Source organism: Myotis lucifugus, unplaced genomic scaffold (assembly GCF_000147115.1).
Source record: "Myotis lucifugus unplaced genomic scaffold, Myoluc2.0 scaffold_195, whole genome shotgun sequence".
Lineage (NCBI taxonomy): Eukaryota > Metazoa > Chordata > Mammalia > Chiroptera > Vespertilionidae > Myotis > Myotis lucifugus.
The window spans coordinates 2,176,757-2,192,479 of NW_005871243.1; the positions used below are offsets into that span (position 1 = coordinate 2,176,757).

Here is a 15,723-nt window from a genome sequence, read left to right on the forward strand (position 1 = left end):
CTCAAAACAATCAATAAATAGAGATTTTTAAAAATAAATGTTGATGTTTGGTAATTATGAGACATAAGCACTTCATTAATATTAATAAGTTCACCTTCACCGAGACCTCTCGCTGTGTATTTAGAGTCTCTTGAACAGCGACAATAACAGCATTCGCACAGTCAGCTATTTCTTCCACACCCCATTTATGTTCAATGTGAATTTCACTCTTAGAGTTGTCACTTTTTGTCTGCACTTTCATCTTTAGTGGGATAATATTTAGTTAGTATACCAGGATAACTGAAATATAAACCATGTTGTTGGAAGACTGATATTAACTAACCATGCTAACTGAAATCCATGCATACAGGAATCGTGCAAAAAGAGGACTGTTTGAACACATATACACACATATTTATAGTCACATGTGGAAAAAGTGAAGAAAAAAATTTTTATGGGGAAAGATGGAACGCAACAGGATGAGTGCAACTTCAAAGGTATCTAACATTTTATTTCTTTTACAAAAAAAAATGAAATCAAAATTGGGTGTTGAGAACATGCATTTTCTGTTTGTCCTTTTCTCTCCATATGAAATTTCACAATTTAAGAACTGAGTCAGTTTAAAATAAAAACCAAGAGAAATTAAATATATGAAGAATTTTTTAAATACATTTTATGGCTAGGTGTAAAAGTATGTAAAGCGACCTTGCTTAATGGTTAAATAATGAGGCTTAAAAAAATCCAGCAAACATTCTTTGTATTCCACCTCCCTCTTCACCCATGGTACTACTTTGGGTTTTGCAATTAGTAAGTGCTTCCATTTCTTACCTGAATATCAGTTAAGTGCAACATGGTCTTCTTATAAGAAAGAATATCAAAATCTGTTGCTTTCCAGATTACATGATTGAAAAATTCACCTATTTTTATCTTTTTGGTAATGACAATTAGATAATTTCCTGCAAAAAAGCAAAGCCAAACTCAGATAAATATAAAAAGGCAACTCTAATGCCAAAAGTAGTAAGTGGTCCTTGTTTAAACTCCAAAGGCAAAAAAAATAAAATAAAATAAAAATAAACTCCAAAGGCTAGCGAATGTGCTATACAGAGAAAAGGCCCATACTTTTTTAAAGCAATCTTATAATTTATAAATAGTAAGGCCAGCATATTATTTAGAAAAATTCCTATTGAAAGTTCAAATTATTTTTCTCAAAAAGATAAACGCAAAAGCTTTTGGTAGCTGAAGCTGTGATTTTAGCAGATCAAAGTAGAGACAGAAGATCGATCTCTCTCTCTCTCTCTCTCTCTCTCTCTCTCTCTCTCTCTCTCTCTCTCTCCTGTTATCCCCAAGGCAGACAGGTTTCTGCTAATACATTTCCCAGTGTGTAGCCTAAATCAACATAGTTGTAAGATCTGGCCTCTGTAGGACAAGGTCCCATTTACACCACTCCTATGTCCTTCATGTCTGTCATTCTATAATGGTAGAGAAAAGTGCTGGGGCAGTAGTATAACTGGTTAATGCAATGTTACAGATGGTCCCCAATTTATGATAGTTTGACTTAGGATTTTTCTCCTTCATAATGGTGCTAAGCAATATGCATTTAGTAGCAACCATACTTCAATTTTTGAATGTGGATCTTTTCCAGGCTAGCAATATGCAGTAGGAGACCCTCCCATGATGCTGGGCAGTGGCCGAGGGCCGCAGCTCCCAGTCAGGCACACGATCATGAGGGTAAACTGGTGTGTTCATGTATCAGAGATGCGGCCCAGCTGTAGGCTAATGTGAGTGCTCTGAGCACGTTTAAGGTAGGCCAGGCTAAGCTATGAAGTTCGGTAAGTTGGGTACATTACATGCATTTCTTACTTTGGATATTTCCAACCTAAGTATGATGTGTTTATTGGGATGGAAGCCCATCGTAAGTCTGGAGCATCAGTACAAAGATGAGCAGTCAGGCATCAAGGAGCCAGCACAGCACCACGCACAATGCACCAACCCTGATCCTGGCCACCACCTCCCCCAACAAATAAAACAGGGTAAGCCTTTCCCACTAATTAATTCTTAAGCTCTCTTCGAGGCTCTACTCACAAGTGCCCTCCCTGGCAGTTTTCCTATGTACATCTCTCTCCTAGACGTTGTCACACTGTACTGCAGTAATTTACTACTAACATGCCTTTCACTAGACTGTAAAGTGAGGCCAAAAGGGACGTACATCTTTTTTTTTTAAAGTACTGCATATTTTCTTCCTTTTTTAAAATTATCTTTACTGATTTCAGAGGAAGGGAAGGGAGAGAGAAACCATCAATAATGAGATAGAATCATTGATGAGAGAGAGAGAGAGAGAGAAACATCAATGATGAGAGAGAATCATTGATCGACTGCCTCCTGCACGCCCCCTACTGGGGATTGAGCCTGCAACCCAGGCATGTGCCCTTGACTGGAATTGAACCTAGGACCCTTCAGTCCGCAGGCCGATGGCGTATCCACTGAGCCAAACCGTCTAGGGGAAGACATACATCTTTTATAACTTAGCACAGTACCTGACACAACATGAATTTTTTAAAAGTTCAATGAAATGAAATTTAGACTAACAAAACCACTTTCTAATTGCTCAGAATCAGGTAACATTCTCTAACATGCACTACGTCATATTCAACTCAGTCCAGAGTTGAAAGTAGAATACTCTGATCCATCAATGCATTAAATTATTTACTTAAACCCTCTTAGAATTTATGAAAAATTCGTTTTTAATAAAACCTCAGGCTGATAAATTTAACCATTTGGGGTATATTATTTTTAGAAATTAATGACAAATATTTAAATCTACAGATTATTGCCTAAAGCATGACATGAAGTGCTCCTTCATCTTATACTCCAAGTGTCAATTTAATTACCTTATTTGTCCATCTTAGCTTATTTCTTATTTCTTCCTTACCTGCCACCAGATGGATTGTGCCCAGGATACCAAATATTGGTCTTGTGACAGCTGAAGGAGGAATATCTTTCTTGACTTTAAAAGAGAAGAAAAAAAAAATCACAGAACACATTCACCAAAAGAATGGGAAATTTAGTTTGATTTCAACAATTACTTCTATTAAGTAAACATACATGATTTGTTGTTACAAAGCAATACTCCTTCATTAGTCCTCCATTTGGGCAGAATTTAAAATAAGCATGTCCACATTTACAAAGGTCTCTGCCTGTCCCAAATATGGTGTCAAATTTAACATGCTTCAGCATTCCTATCAGGTAAATTGTGGGTTATTTCTAATGTCAATTTTCAACTAAATTTATTCAACCTCTTGCCAGAAGGTCTTTAACCCTTTAAGATAATTAGAAAGTAAGTGGGAGGAGTGTTGAGACATGATTTTAATCTCAACATGCAACTAATGGAATGCAACGAAGACTTGCCTAGCTATGCCTAAGAATGTGGGAAGTGCAGGTGAAGGTTCAAGGGAGATAGAAGAAGGAAAAGCCTCCTCCTCGTGTCTAATAGTAATTTGTACAGTCGGGAGGCATCACCATGAACTGTGACTTTATCAATGCCCTTATTAATAAATTAATCTATTAATCTTAGACTATAGGGTTCATTTCATAACTGTTAAACTTTTAGCCAACATGTTTACAAAACATATTTTGTAGAACTCCAGTTTAGAGAATAATGCCCCAATAAATAAGCTTATTTTACTTTGCCCACATCACCCCTAGCCCCTCTCCCAGGAAGAGTGAGAATGCACAGGAGAATAAAAGCTCTGAGAAGGCCTAAGGCAAAACAAAACTGTCCCACTGTGTAATTCATGGTTTTCCAAACTTATGTGACTATAAATCTTTTCTTCCGGTCACAGTTTAATTATCACTGAAACACTGTTGTAAATCCAAATTCTTTTTTCTAAAGGCAGTCCTATTACTCTGAAGAAAATAGTTCTCAATAAGGTCTAAAATTCACTTGCTTTATCTAGTAATTCAATTTACTCAGCAATGTTATCACACAATTAACAACATGAAATATAGGAATATGAGTGTGATGAAAAGCACAAAGAAAATTCTGAGTATATTGAGGTCATCTGATAAACTTACATAGATAGAGCTATAAGTTATATTAACTGGAGTGGAATAGCAATAAAAACATGATAATTTTAATAGGTTAGTTTTTCATGGAAGAAAGTAAATCCTTCTTTTCATGGCAATGGTCTGCATTTCCAACTGACAGAAACAGAGCAAGTCACCCCTCATCATCACTGGCTTTAGGTCAAAGTATCTCTTCATGTATCTACTGATGAGTGTGTGGTATTATCTTTACATCCAAACTATTCATGACCCACTCAAATGGGTCTGCAATCTCTACCCACAAATTAAATATCACTAAAAAGTCAAAAACAATTGAAAATACATTCATACTAAATAGCTTTTATCAATAGGTTGTATCAATAGGGGATATAGAAGTAGTGTAATTAAACTTCAGGAGAAGGACACTGACATTGGTTAAAACCGATCAGCTATATTGAGAGAGCACCCACCAAGAAATGTCAGATCAAACTGAAACAGAGATCTAATTCAATTTGATCTAATGAAAACTATATTTATGGCCCTTACCAGACTAACCACATAACCAAGGAAATGGAAATGTATAGTCATGCCTTTCTTGCACTTTACTATCCTATGCAATATTTTCATATTTCACGTTATGTGTTGAAAGGATATTTACTATGTCCTCAATGCCTATTCCATGATCACTCAAATGCTGTACTCAAGAAAAAATATAGAATTCGGTCTAGAGGTGAATTTTTAAAAAAAATGAAATTCTAAATGTGATAATGGTACATTAATTTGTCACCAAAATTATTTCACATTAATTTAGTCAGAAATCAGTGTTCTACACAACTGGGGGGGGGGGGGTGCGGGGGGTATGGAGGACAGGGGGAGAGATAAACCCGGTAAGCAAAGCCGAAATATAACTGGACAGATGGATAAGATAGATAACGCTTACAAAGATTATTTGCCTAAAACAGAAGTTGTTGTCAGTAATGTTTATATTATTTTTCATTCTTTAATTACCCTCACAGTCATGAATATTTTAAAAACAAAAGCTGGTATTAACATTCCACACACTTAATGCTAAAACAACCTCCTCACACTCAAAATACCTTAAATCTTACAGCTAGAAGGAACTAGGACATCAACAAAACCAATCCTGTAAAGAGTATAGATAAAGGAACAAATAAAGAAATAATTATCTTTTTAAGTCCTTACAGATTGCAAAATTTTCAAAATCATTTCTCCTTTTCGGAAAAAGGAGAAAGCATAAAATTAATGCATAGAAATCAAATGAGGTAGCAAGAATTAAAACTTTGTAAGATACTCAGAGACCCACACAGGCACACCTCTGATTAGTTTAATGACTGCAGCTTAGGTATGAAGTCTTTCTGACACTTGTAAACCTGTCTGTAAAATACCTGAGAGGGTAACCTCTGTGGACACCCGGTCGATGATAAGCACATCATCCACTCCATCATCACAAGCTTCCACATAAAATTTTTCAGTTGTGATATGCCTAGGAGAAATTTAAAGCCATAAATAACTAAACCAAATGAAATAGACTCCCAAAGAACTACTTATTATAACAATTTCAGCCGGGTTTAAATTTTACATCATTGTCCCAGTTTCTGGATTGATGAAGCTGTTATGCAGTCCTTATGTGTTCAGTGCCACTCTTTTCACTTGTATATTTAATGCTGACAAGATTTTAATTTGCTGTAAAACGACCAATTTGACTCACACAAGAAAATCATAATAAATTCTGATTTACCATATCTTCAACACAGTTCAGAAGGTAACATAGTAGTTAATAGCCCAATCTATAGAACCAGACTATCTGTACTGTGTGACCTTGAGCAAGTTATTCATCCTGTCCGTTCTTCAGTTCTGATACCCATCAAATAAGGTTCTAATCCTGACTCTGCTATTACTGGCTATGTAATGCTGGCCAAGTTACAAGTGTCTACCCCATGCCAGGCCCTGTTCTAGGTACTAGTGTACAAAGTCCTGGATCACAGAGCTTACATTTTAATAGGAAAGACAACCCACATACTAGGAAGTAATCAGTGACTTCAGGCAGTGGTAAATGCTGTTAAGAAAATAAAGGTATGTGGGAGATTCTGGGTGTGGGGGGTGCTCAATTTTGGGGGTGCTCAATTTTGGGGGTTAAATGAAACAACATATAAAAGCTCCTGGCACAACTGTGATCAAAAAGAAGGGAGAAGTGGGGGAATAAGAAAAAGAAGCACTGAAATATTCAACAGCCACACTATTGGACTAGTCAACAGCAAGGTCTTCAAAATTCTGAAGGATAATAATTTCTAAGTGAGAATTCTATATATAGCCACACGATCAAACAAGTGTGACAACAGAATAGAAACATTTCCAGGTGTGCCATATCTTAAAAGACACCTCTTTCACTCTTAGAAAGAAGGAAAGATTAGTTTCACAAAAATAGAGTAAATCGAGAGTTAGACTTGGAATTCCACACTGGAGACGCGAAAGAAATGACGGTGCAGAGAGGTTCAGGACAGCTCTGTGGCCGGACGGACAGCCCGTCCAGATTAAAGCAGGGGCAGAGGCTCCCAGAGTAAGCCTCAGAGAATAAAATGAACTGAGTTTCCTGATATGTTTGAAAGGAGTTTTACTGCTGAAACTGAAGATTAATTAGTGAGAACGACACTGAAAGTTAATAAAAGTTAGTAAAAAGAAAACGGTCACTTTTTCAATTCCAGAAAAAAACAACACATTTTTATAAGACTATGTAATTAATTATACTATACTCCTGACTTCATTTGAACCACATCTACATAGTAACCAAAACAATATGACCACTGAGTATCTTAATATAACTACACTGAGGAGAGGAGAGGAAAAGAATGTGGTATAAAAGCCGAATTCTCATCTTCTAAAGCAGGAAGACTCAGAAGACTAAAAATGAAAAAACCAGGAAACAGCAGTACAGACATGTTGTTCTGGAGTGAAAAACCAGAAGCGATCGCTTGGAGAGTTGAAAGTAGATGTCTCTGGGGCAGAGGGGACTGGGAGTGAGAAGTGCCTTCATTATCAGCTTTGTGTACTGTTTACTTTTAAACCACATACATGCATGAGATTAAAATAAAATTAAGAGTAACTGTAGATCAAGGCAGAGAGTTCTGGTCCAAGGGCTCTGACTTCTGCCGGATGTCATCTCTCTGGGACAGGGGTCCTCAAACGATGGCCCATGGGCCACATGCCGCCCGCCGGGTGTTTTTGCCGCTGCTGTGTGCATAGGAATTTGTTCATAGTTTTTTTTTAAACTATAGTCCGGCCCTCCAACGGTCTGAGGGGCAGTGAACTGGCCCCCTGTTTAAAAAGTTTGAGGACCCCTGCTCTGGGAGATATGGCAGGAATCTAAGTGCTGGTGCTGCCAGCAGGCTATTCTGATAATGTTATTGAAAACAGCTTAAGAACTCGATAAGAACAGTGACTGCTAGCTAAGAAGAGTAATGACAAGTAATGACTCAGAATCCCACTAGTCATAATAGCAGGCGTCATCCCAACTCATAGTCACCTGCATGTCCCTTTGCTGTCTTCCTCTTCTTTCCCTCCTTCCACTTCCCACCCCTCATTAATTGGCCTTAACAATGATCTGAAGTACAACAGATTTTATTCTCTAAGCTTTATGCTTCCCAGGTTTCATTTCAAAAGCTAGCGGAAACTAACTGTCCAGCACTTACTGAGTCAGAAAGACTTAAGTAAACACCCGGTGGTTTCATGTTTGCTGGTAAGTATGGTTTTACTATTTTTGTCTTTAATCTTCGCCAAACAGGCTACCAAGCCTCTGTTGACAAGGACTCTAAGCTTATTCATTCCCCTTGGTATTTTTCACACAAAATGATAGCAGACGTTCCAGTCAATTTTCTTAGACTATAACAAACACCTACATTAAGTTGTTTGTTTTTTTCTTTTCTTTTAAACCTCACCAGAAGATATGTCTATTGATTCGACAGAGACAAAGGATGGGGAGAGAGAGAGGGAGAGAAAGGAAGAGGGAAAGAAGGGGGGAAGACATAGATCTGAGAGGGAAATGAAGTGAGAGAGAAGCCTCGATCATTCGCTTCTCCTAAGTGCCCCAACTGGGGACCAAACCCACAACCTAGGTATGTGCCCTAACCAGGAATCAAACCTGAGATCTCTTGGTGTATGGGACAAAGCTCCAACCAACCAAGCCACACTGGCCAGGGCTAAGTCGGTTTTTATATGTGGCCTTTAACTGATGTCTTCTTTGGCTCAATGACAGACAGAACAAACAGAATTTTAAAAATTGTTTTCCTTTCTCCTAGCAAGAAAAGATCTTGACAGGTCACATTTTAACTGGATTTGATGTTATAATGTAACTAATAAAGAGGAGAAAGAGGGAGCGGTTTGTTTTCTCTGATTAGAAAGTCAACAATGTGTCACAGAAGCCAAGTTTGCCAGCAGTTTTTCAAAATTAACTAGTCAACAGGCCATACTGAGTTTTTGATGTAATAAATACATGGAAACCAAGACAGAAGACTCAATCATAACCAAAAATCTAGGAGCAAATCCTCTCCCTAATGTAAAAAGAAAGGTCCTCAATTGCTGTGATGTCGCTCATTTCTATAAAACTATCTCACATTGCTTATTTCATGAAATAGATTTTAGAAGTTAAGACAAGGGGAACCCTTCCAAGAACATGATTTGCTCCTTAACTATGCTGTTGATAAAAAAAAATCTCAAGTTCAAAGTGATACTGTATACTGAAAAGAACTCTGGTCCTATATAAACCTCTGGTGAAGTTATCAGAAACCAATGGGTATTTTAACCTCTAACTGAACAAGAATACCACCTTGTTTCCTTCAAGACAGGGATTCAATATCAACCCAGAGTTCTAGTTTCTGTTAAGATGACAAGTATTTTGGGAGATAGCTAAAAACAACATAATACTGAAATAACAATTACTTCCTATTGTCAACTTTCATTTGGTTGACTTTTCCTTTTATGGATTACTGCCCAAATATGGGACAAAAAAAGAAAAAGAAATCACAAGCAACTAAAAATTAAATTCAGGGTGGGCTGGAGGGGGTTAATGGGGGGGGGGGGAGTGGGACATATGTAATACTTTCAACAATAAAGAACTATTAAAAATAAAATTAGAAAATAAAAATTAAATTCAACAAGGGCAATTCTATTATATTTAATATAAATACACTTAACCTTACAGTCACCTGGGATTCAATAGCTTTTTTTTTAAATATTTTTATTGATTTCAGAGAGGAAGGAAGAGGGAGAGAAAGAAACATCAATAATGAGAGAGAATCATTGAGTGGCTGCCACCCCGGAATGTGCCCTTGACCGGAATCGAACCTGGGACCTTTCGGTTCACAGGCCGACACTCTATCCACTGAGCTAAACTGGCTAGGGCAGGATTCAACAGCTTTTAAGAGTGCTTTTAAGAAAATTACCCTTGTTAAATTTTAAGACAGGCAATATATTTAATTATAATATAAACATCAGATATCATTTTTACTTTCTTTCAGTGTTGGCAATATGGTTTTCTAGTATCTGAAAACATACTTTCCCCCCATGTAACATTTACACATTTCAGGAAATAACTGACCTCTTCAAAATCCTGTCAAACCACAATGAGTAAAATTAACCTACTTCAAAAATATTACTATTTGCTGACCTTACACCCATTAGAATGACTATAATCAAAAGCAAAACACAATAGAATAACACATGTTGAGGCTGTGGAGAAATCGGAATCCTTGTGCACTGTTGTTGGGAATATAAAATGATGCAGCTACTATTTGAAAGCAGTGTGATGGTGGTTCCTCAAATCATTCCTGTGAGCTTACTACACCCATACCCAGAAGGTGTTCCCACCCATCCTCCTCCCTCCTCCCTTTGGGTTCCAGCAGTAGCTCCCTCGTTGAGTGACTCCTTGGACACCTCTCCTATAGCCCAGGTTCATCCCAGACCACCCAGAAGCCCAACCCAATTCCCAAGTCCAAGCTGATATTTCTAGGAAGCCAATTCATTTTAATTTCATCTTCTTCCTCAAATCCTTGAGATCCTATTTACTTCCTATTCTGTCCATCCTAAAACCTATTCTCTCTAAAAACCAGTCTCCTTCATAAGACCAGATCTAAATGCCACCGAATATGAAGCTTTAACCCACAGCAAAACCTTCCAGAGCTCCAGGCCCTCCAAAGAGTGCTCTTCTATCAGCTCAGCCCAGCCCTAACATACCTGTTAGAGTGCATAAGAACTACCAGGACAGCTGGCTGAACTTGTAGGTTGCCAGGCCTCAGCAGGCCTAAATGTGGAGCTTTGGAATACACATTTTAAAAAAGCCCAGCAAGTGATCTAATGCAGCCTAGCCCTAACCTAGACTCTCTAGCCTGAACCTCCACCCAATCAAGGCCTTGGAAACAAACTTCAGATCATTTGTGCCTACATTTATGAGCATAATTTTAGCTTCCCTCCCTCCTTCCTTGCAGAGAGATGTGTAAATAACCTGAATGTTCACTGTACTAGATAGACCACATATGTCACAGTGTAGCTTAGTTTACATCTGTTTTCGCGGTTGCATGTATCTGCCCTGACAGACCTCACAGCTATGACAATCTTTTAAGAAGAAAGGCAACTTCTTAAGGGAGGAAACAATGTTTCTTCAGAGGTCAGCCTGCCTGATTCACTTTCTAAAGGATTTCTTGCCTTACACGGACTTCAGTTGACCTTTTAAAATAATTTTTTTAAAAATGCTTTGAATGTTTCCAAGAATGGATTTGTTGTAATTATTTTGTAATTTCAAATTTTTATCACTGAATTATCCATGAATACACAAATCACTTAAAAGGAAAAAGGAGTCATAAAATATTAAGAACTGCCTGGATGTTTAAAAAGTATGAATTTTAAATTCTGAACAAATCAATATTCTGTTTCCTATATTAAAAAATCCATATGGCCAAAACCGGTTTGGCTCAGTGGATAGAGCGTCGGCCTGCGGACTGAAGGGTCCCAGGTTCGATTCCGGTCAAGGGCATGTACCTTGGTTGCGGGCATATCCCCAGTAGGAGATGTGCAGGAGGCAGCTGATCGATGTTTCTCTCTCATCGATGTTTCTAACTCTCTATCTCTCTCCCTTCCTCTCTGTAAAAAATCAATAAAATATATTTAAAAAAAAATCCATATGGACATAACTATTTTCAATTATAAGTGACTCATTTCTATAGCAGACATGTCTGCGGACTAAGACAAGAGCAATCTGATAAGAGGGGAAAAAAGGTCACTTGAATAATGCAGTGTAATGGAAAGATCACTAGACGCTGGGCCTGCTGTTCCAAGACCAGTTCTGCCATGGCTGGGCTGTGACCTGACTGCGGGGCAAGGGCAACTATTTCCCTGTCTTTAGCCATGATGACCTCAGAGCCTTTGGAAATACATTAATATACATGAAATGACTTAAGTTGCTACTACTTCAAAGCTACAATCCAAATTACTCCAGACTGTTCAATTTTTGCAGTGCTGGTAGGTGTTCTACACTGGAAAGTTCCTTTCCTCAGGTGACTCACGGAGGATCTGCTCTACCCAAGGGTTTATGCTAGGTACTGAGGAGGAGGAGAGAGAAATCAAGGCTAAGAGATTCCACATATTTGCAACCTAATTGGAGAAAAAAGTATTTATAGTGATTTCATCATTTCTAGGTGGCAAAGTGAGTGTTGCACACAATGATCACTGTAACTCTCAGTCCTCTTGTCCATGAGACAGTAAATATACTGTTAGTCAATCCTGAGACAGAATGTGCAAACCATATAGACGTTTTTAGTGTCTCATCCTTGTGATAGTAGACTGGTCTGGCAGCCCAGTGAAGGGAATGACGTGGAAAAAAGGCTTCTCAGAGAAAGTGAGCATCTGTTAAGTACACTGGGAATTTCATCCTTAAAATAATCCCATGAAATAGTAATGTTCTCATTTTGTGGATGAAAACCCATTTTAGAAAGAGAAGTGACATGGCCAGGACACAAAGCAAGTAACAAGGTCAGGATTTAAATCTAAGTCTGTTCTGACTAAAAAAAGTCTGATATCTCTCAACTCTATCACAGATATGCTCAGTAGGTAAAGAGGGGAGAGAAGAAGAAGGCATTCTGGGTAGAAGGATAAAAATAAGCCCAAGCTTTAAGCTATAAAAAAAATTGCCAAGTCTAGTGGGAGTGTGGGGGGAGAAGGCACTGGGCAGTTTTGTGAAATAAAGTTAGAGCACAGATTGTGAAGAGGCTAAAAGTACAGATGGCTTAGAAACGGGGACTTAATCCTAAAGATCCATAAAACGGAAATGGAAATTGTAAGCAAGGGAGTAGAGGATGAAACCAGAGCACTTAGAAAGGTGAACTTCATAGCAGGACAGAGATGGACTCGAGAAAGTGTCTGGCATGATACAGAACAAATTATTATTTAGAATTCCAAGCACCTCAATATTTAAATAAACCCAGTAACAATACTTTTATAATAAAATATTATCAAACTATCTCTTGTATGCATCTTTCTTAAAACACATCTCGAGTGCTGACTGGTGTGGCTCAGTTGTAGGGTGTCGTCCCATGCACCAAAGGCTCCCATGTTTCTCTCTCTCTCCCTCTCCCTTCCCTCTCTCTAAAATCAATAAAAACCTATTTTTTAAAAATCTCAAGACACATTTTTAAAAACAGCTCTTGTGTCCTACTAACTCTAATATAGGTTGGAAACTACTTTCACCTCCAAATGCATCTAAGAAAGAACACTCCTTAGATCAGGCCACATTTAAAAACCTTGCCCAGCATGCCCACAGCAGGAAGAGCCAAAAAGGAATAAGAGGGGAGATTTCAACTCACAAACTCCTTAAAGAAAAACAAAGTTGCAAAAAGGTTGTATCTTTACATTTACAGAAACACTCAAAACGTTTTGTCAGGGAAACAAGGACTGACAAATTAGAGAATGCCTTTCACATAACCCCACATTTACTTTTCGCCCGCATTTATAGTTTCCACTTCCCACACACAATCAATACAAAAGCATCGGTCTCATCACTGTAGGGCCCAATTTCCGTTCTCTTATGGATGTAGAGCTTTTTCTTTTTTTTTTTAAAGGTCTGGACTGGTGCACTTCGTGCCTCCTTGGCAGCTCAAGTTCCCCATCCCATTCAATCTTTACCACAGGAAAATTCAGCTGCATTCCGAAACCGAACTCCAGCAAGCCTAGGCTCCGAGTTGCTTAAACACACTTGAGACCTGGCGCGGGATCATATGAAGCCCTTTAGTAAGGATCAGATGGACAGCAATAACCTAATTAGCCAGCAGAGCACACGTGACACCGGCCCCGCCTGCACCCTGGGTCAAAGACACAGCTGGACTCATTCACCAACAAGGTGATCACCACCTTAAAGGGGAACTGGGAGAGAATAAGGAAACTTGGCCAGGAAAATCTGGAGGGAAGTGTGCAGCTGCGGTTTTCAAAGAGAATTTCAGCAGTAAAGAGAAGCGGCAAACCAGCATGGGCTGAGGGAAGAGTAATCATCTTTTCTACCAGATACCTGGTGTTGACAGGACCTCACTCCCAATTCTGCATCCCTAAGTTTGAACCTTCGAGAAAGTTAAGTGAGCTTGAGGGGCTGGGGAGCATAGCAAGTGCCCAAACCACATTTTGATGTCTTCCTAGCCCTGCCCAGGAAACGGGATACCTATGCTTAAGTACCAAGATATTTTAATTCATGGAGGGGATGGATAAGCTCCTCAAAGATTACATCTTGCTGCTGCTGCCAAAGACCTTCTCAGACTACAGCCACTGGATTTCCAGTCTGGGGCTCCAGCACTCAACACAAAGTGAGCAGAACCAAGTTATTCGCAGACAAGACCAGCGTAGGGGCCGGCCGGTCACGCTAAGGGAAACGCATGTTTTTATTTTTCCGGGACAAGCCAAAATAACCTTACAAATACCTAATGTATAACTCCAACAACCAGGGCCTGTTCTCAAAGCCTCAAGGACGTGGCTTGGGCCGAAAAGTCGGTCTGCAGCGCCAAAATCCTCCGGATTAGCCTCCGCCTGTCAACGTGGACTCCAGCCCCTGCTTTATGCTTGAGTTGTACAATATTCAAAGCCAAGTAAACCTTCCAGGACCAAGACTACTGACTGCACTTTACTTTTTACACCCCCCACCCCCCGCTGCATCCTAAACACGGGTCAGGGAGGCTTCATGCCCAAAGGTTTGTCGATTTGCATGTGGACTCCCACAAGCTGCCACGGGTCCATTAAATAAGAAAAAAAACTTTCTCTGCTGAGTAATAAGGACACAATTAGCCGCCACCACTCCAAAAAAGCAAAGAAAAAACAACATAAAACAAACCCCACACACAAAAAAGTGAGGACCGTGAAGGGCTGCAACCCAACGCCGAGCGCGGCTGGCGGACGCCGGCCTGCAGCTGCGCGCTCCGGCCGTGGGCGTAGAGGCCGCGCCGGACGGAGAAAGGCGGGCGAGACCGCCGCCCCCGGGCCTGTGGGGACTCGGCCGGGGCGTTGGGGCGGCCGCGCCGGGAGACGAAGGCCGAGCCGGGGAGACCAGGGGCCCCCACGCCGGCCCGCTGCCCAGGGACCCAGGAACCTTCCCCGGGAACAGCGGCCCGCACCTGCCGCCCGCCCGCCCGCCGCCCCTTTCGGTCAACAGCCTCCCGCCCGCGGGACTCACAGCTTCAGCCGCTCGTAGGTTGTCGCCGCCATCCCGCAACACCACCTCCTTCCTCCTCTTTCTGCCCGCCCCGCCCCGCGTCGCCACCTCGGCTCCGGCGCTACCGGTCACCCTGGCGCGGCGGCTGCAGCGCCCAGGTCCCACCCCTCCCCACGCCCCGCCAGGCCAGCGAGCGGACGGGAGGCGGCCGTGGACAAACTTCTTGTGCACGCAGGAGACGCGTCGCACGTAAAGGGTTGGAGCGCAATGACGTCGCCGCTGCGGATTGGCGGAGCGGGTTTGCAGGGGAAAGGAGGAGCCTAAGGAGCCCTAGGCTGGCTCTGCGGCGGAATTGCAGCGCTGGTGTCAGGAAGCCTGTTGAAACTGCGTAAGCGGTAATCTACATTGCTGCGAGGAACTGGGGTGTACCGGGCCAGTGGCGCAATGGATAACGCGTCTGACTACGGATCAGAAGATTCTAGGTTCGACTCCTGGCTGGCTCGAGGTGCACACTTTTGCCCCCACCTGGTTTAGATGATCCAGGCCTTTCTTGGGGAGGACTTATGATTAAAGTGTAAAGGCTAAATATCTGAAATCTTAACGTTATTTTTGCCCGAAATGTCATCTTTTAAGCTGTATTTGGAACCCGGAGTTGTACGAGATGGTTTGTAAATTGCAAAGCTCCCTATTCATGATCCACTTGAAGAGTCTCTGTAAAAGGGGGCACATTTAAGAAGACACAGCTGGAAAGGTAGCAGTTTGGAGTGCGGTGGGCATGGGAGGGGGAGCGTACCATGGCCGGAGCTTAGCCACCGGATGACGCAAAGGCGCACTGAGCGCTGCAGTTCTGGCCTTTTCCCCGTGGAAGGGAAGCCGGGCGGTGGTATGGAGAGCCGTGCACTGACTGTCAGGTTACAGGGATGGGGTGGGCTCCAGCTCCGACCCGCTTTGGGGCAGGAATGCTGCAGTGTGGCGGCGCGCCTCTGAGCCGCTCCGCAGTGCAAGGAGTC

General features: G+C 41.0%; 1 protein-coding gene and 1 non-coding gene across 9 annotated transcripts in view; one reads left to right on the forward strand and one right to left on the reverse strand.

Annotated features, from left to right (window-relative positions):
* Positions 1 to 14,956, reverse strand: part of SACM1L (SAC1 like phosphatidylinositide phosphatase) — a 39,211-nt gene extending 24,255 nt beyond the window's left edge. For 2 of the 8 annotated variants that reach the window (XM_023760860.1, XM_023760859.1), the window contains exons 1-4: positions 14,735 to 14,883; positions 5,427 to 5,524; positions 2,909 to 2,983; positions 808 to 935 (exon numbers count right to left, since the gene is read on the reverse strand). In XM_023760860.1, the coding sequence (XP_023616628.1) occupies positions 808 to 935; positions 2,909 to 2,983; positions 5,427 to 5,524; positions 14,735 to 14,766 (333 nt within the window). In that variant the 5' untranslated portion in view covers positions 14,767 to 14,883. Of the gene's footprint in view, positions 1 to 807; positions 936 to 2,867; positions 2,984 to 5,117; positions 5,165 to 5,426; positions 5,525 to 14,734 lie in introns of all 8 variants that reach the window. The other 6 variants (XM_023760863.1, XM_006097123.3, XM_014462956.2 and 3 more) reach the window with 6 other exon arrangements.
* Positions 14,957 to 15,143: 187 nt separating this feature from the next.
* On the forward strand, positions 15,144 to 15,216 carry TRNAR-ACG. Its single transcript has one exon. It is a non-coding gene; the product is annotated as a tRNA-Arg (tRNA).
* The last annotated feature ends 507 nt before the right edge of the window (positions 15,217 to 15,723 follow it).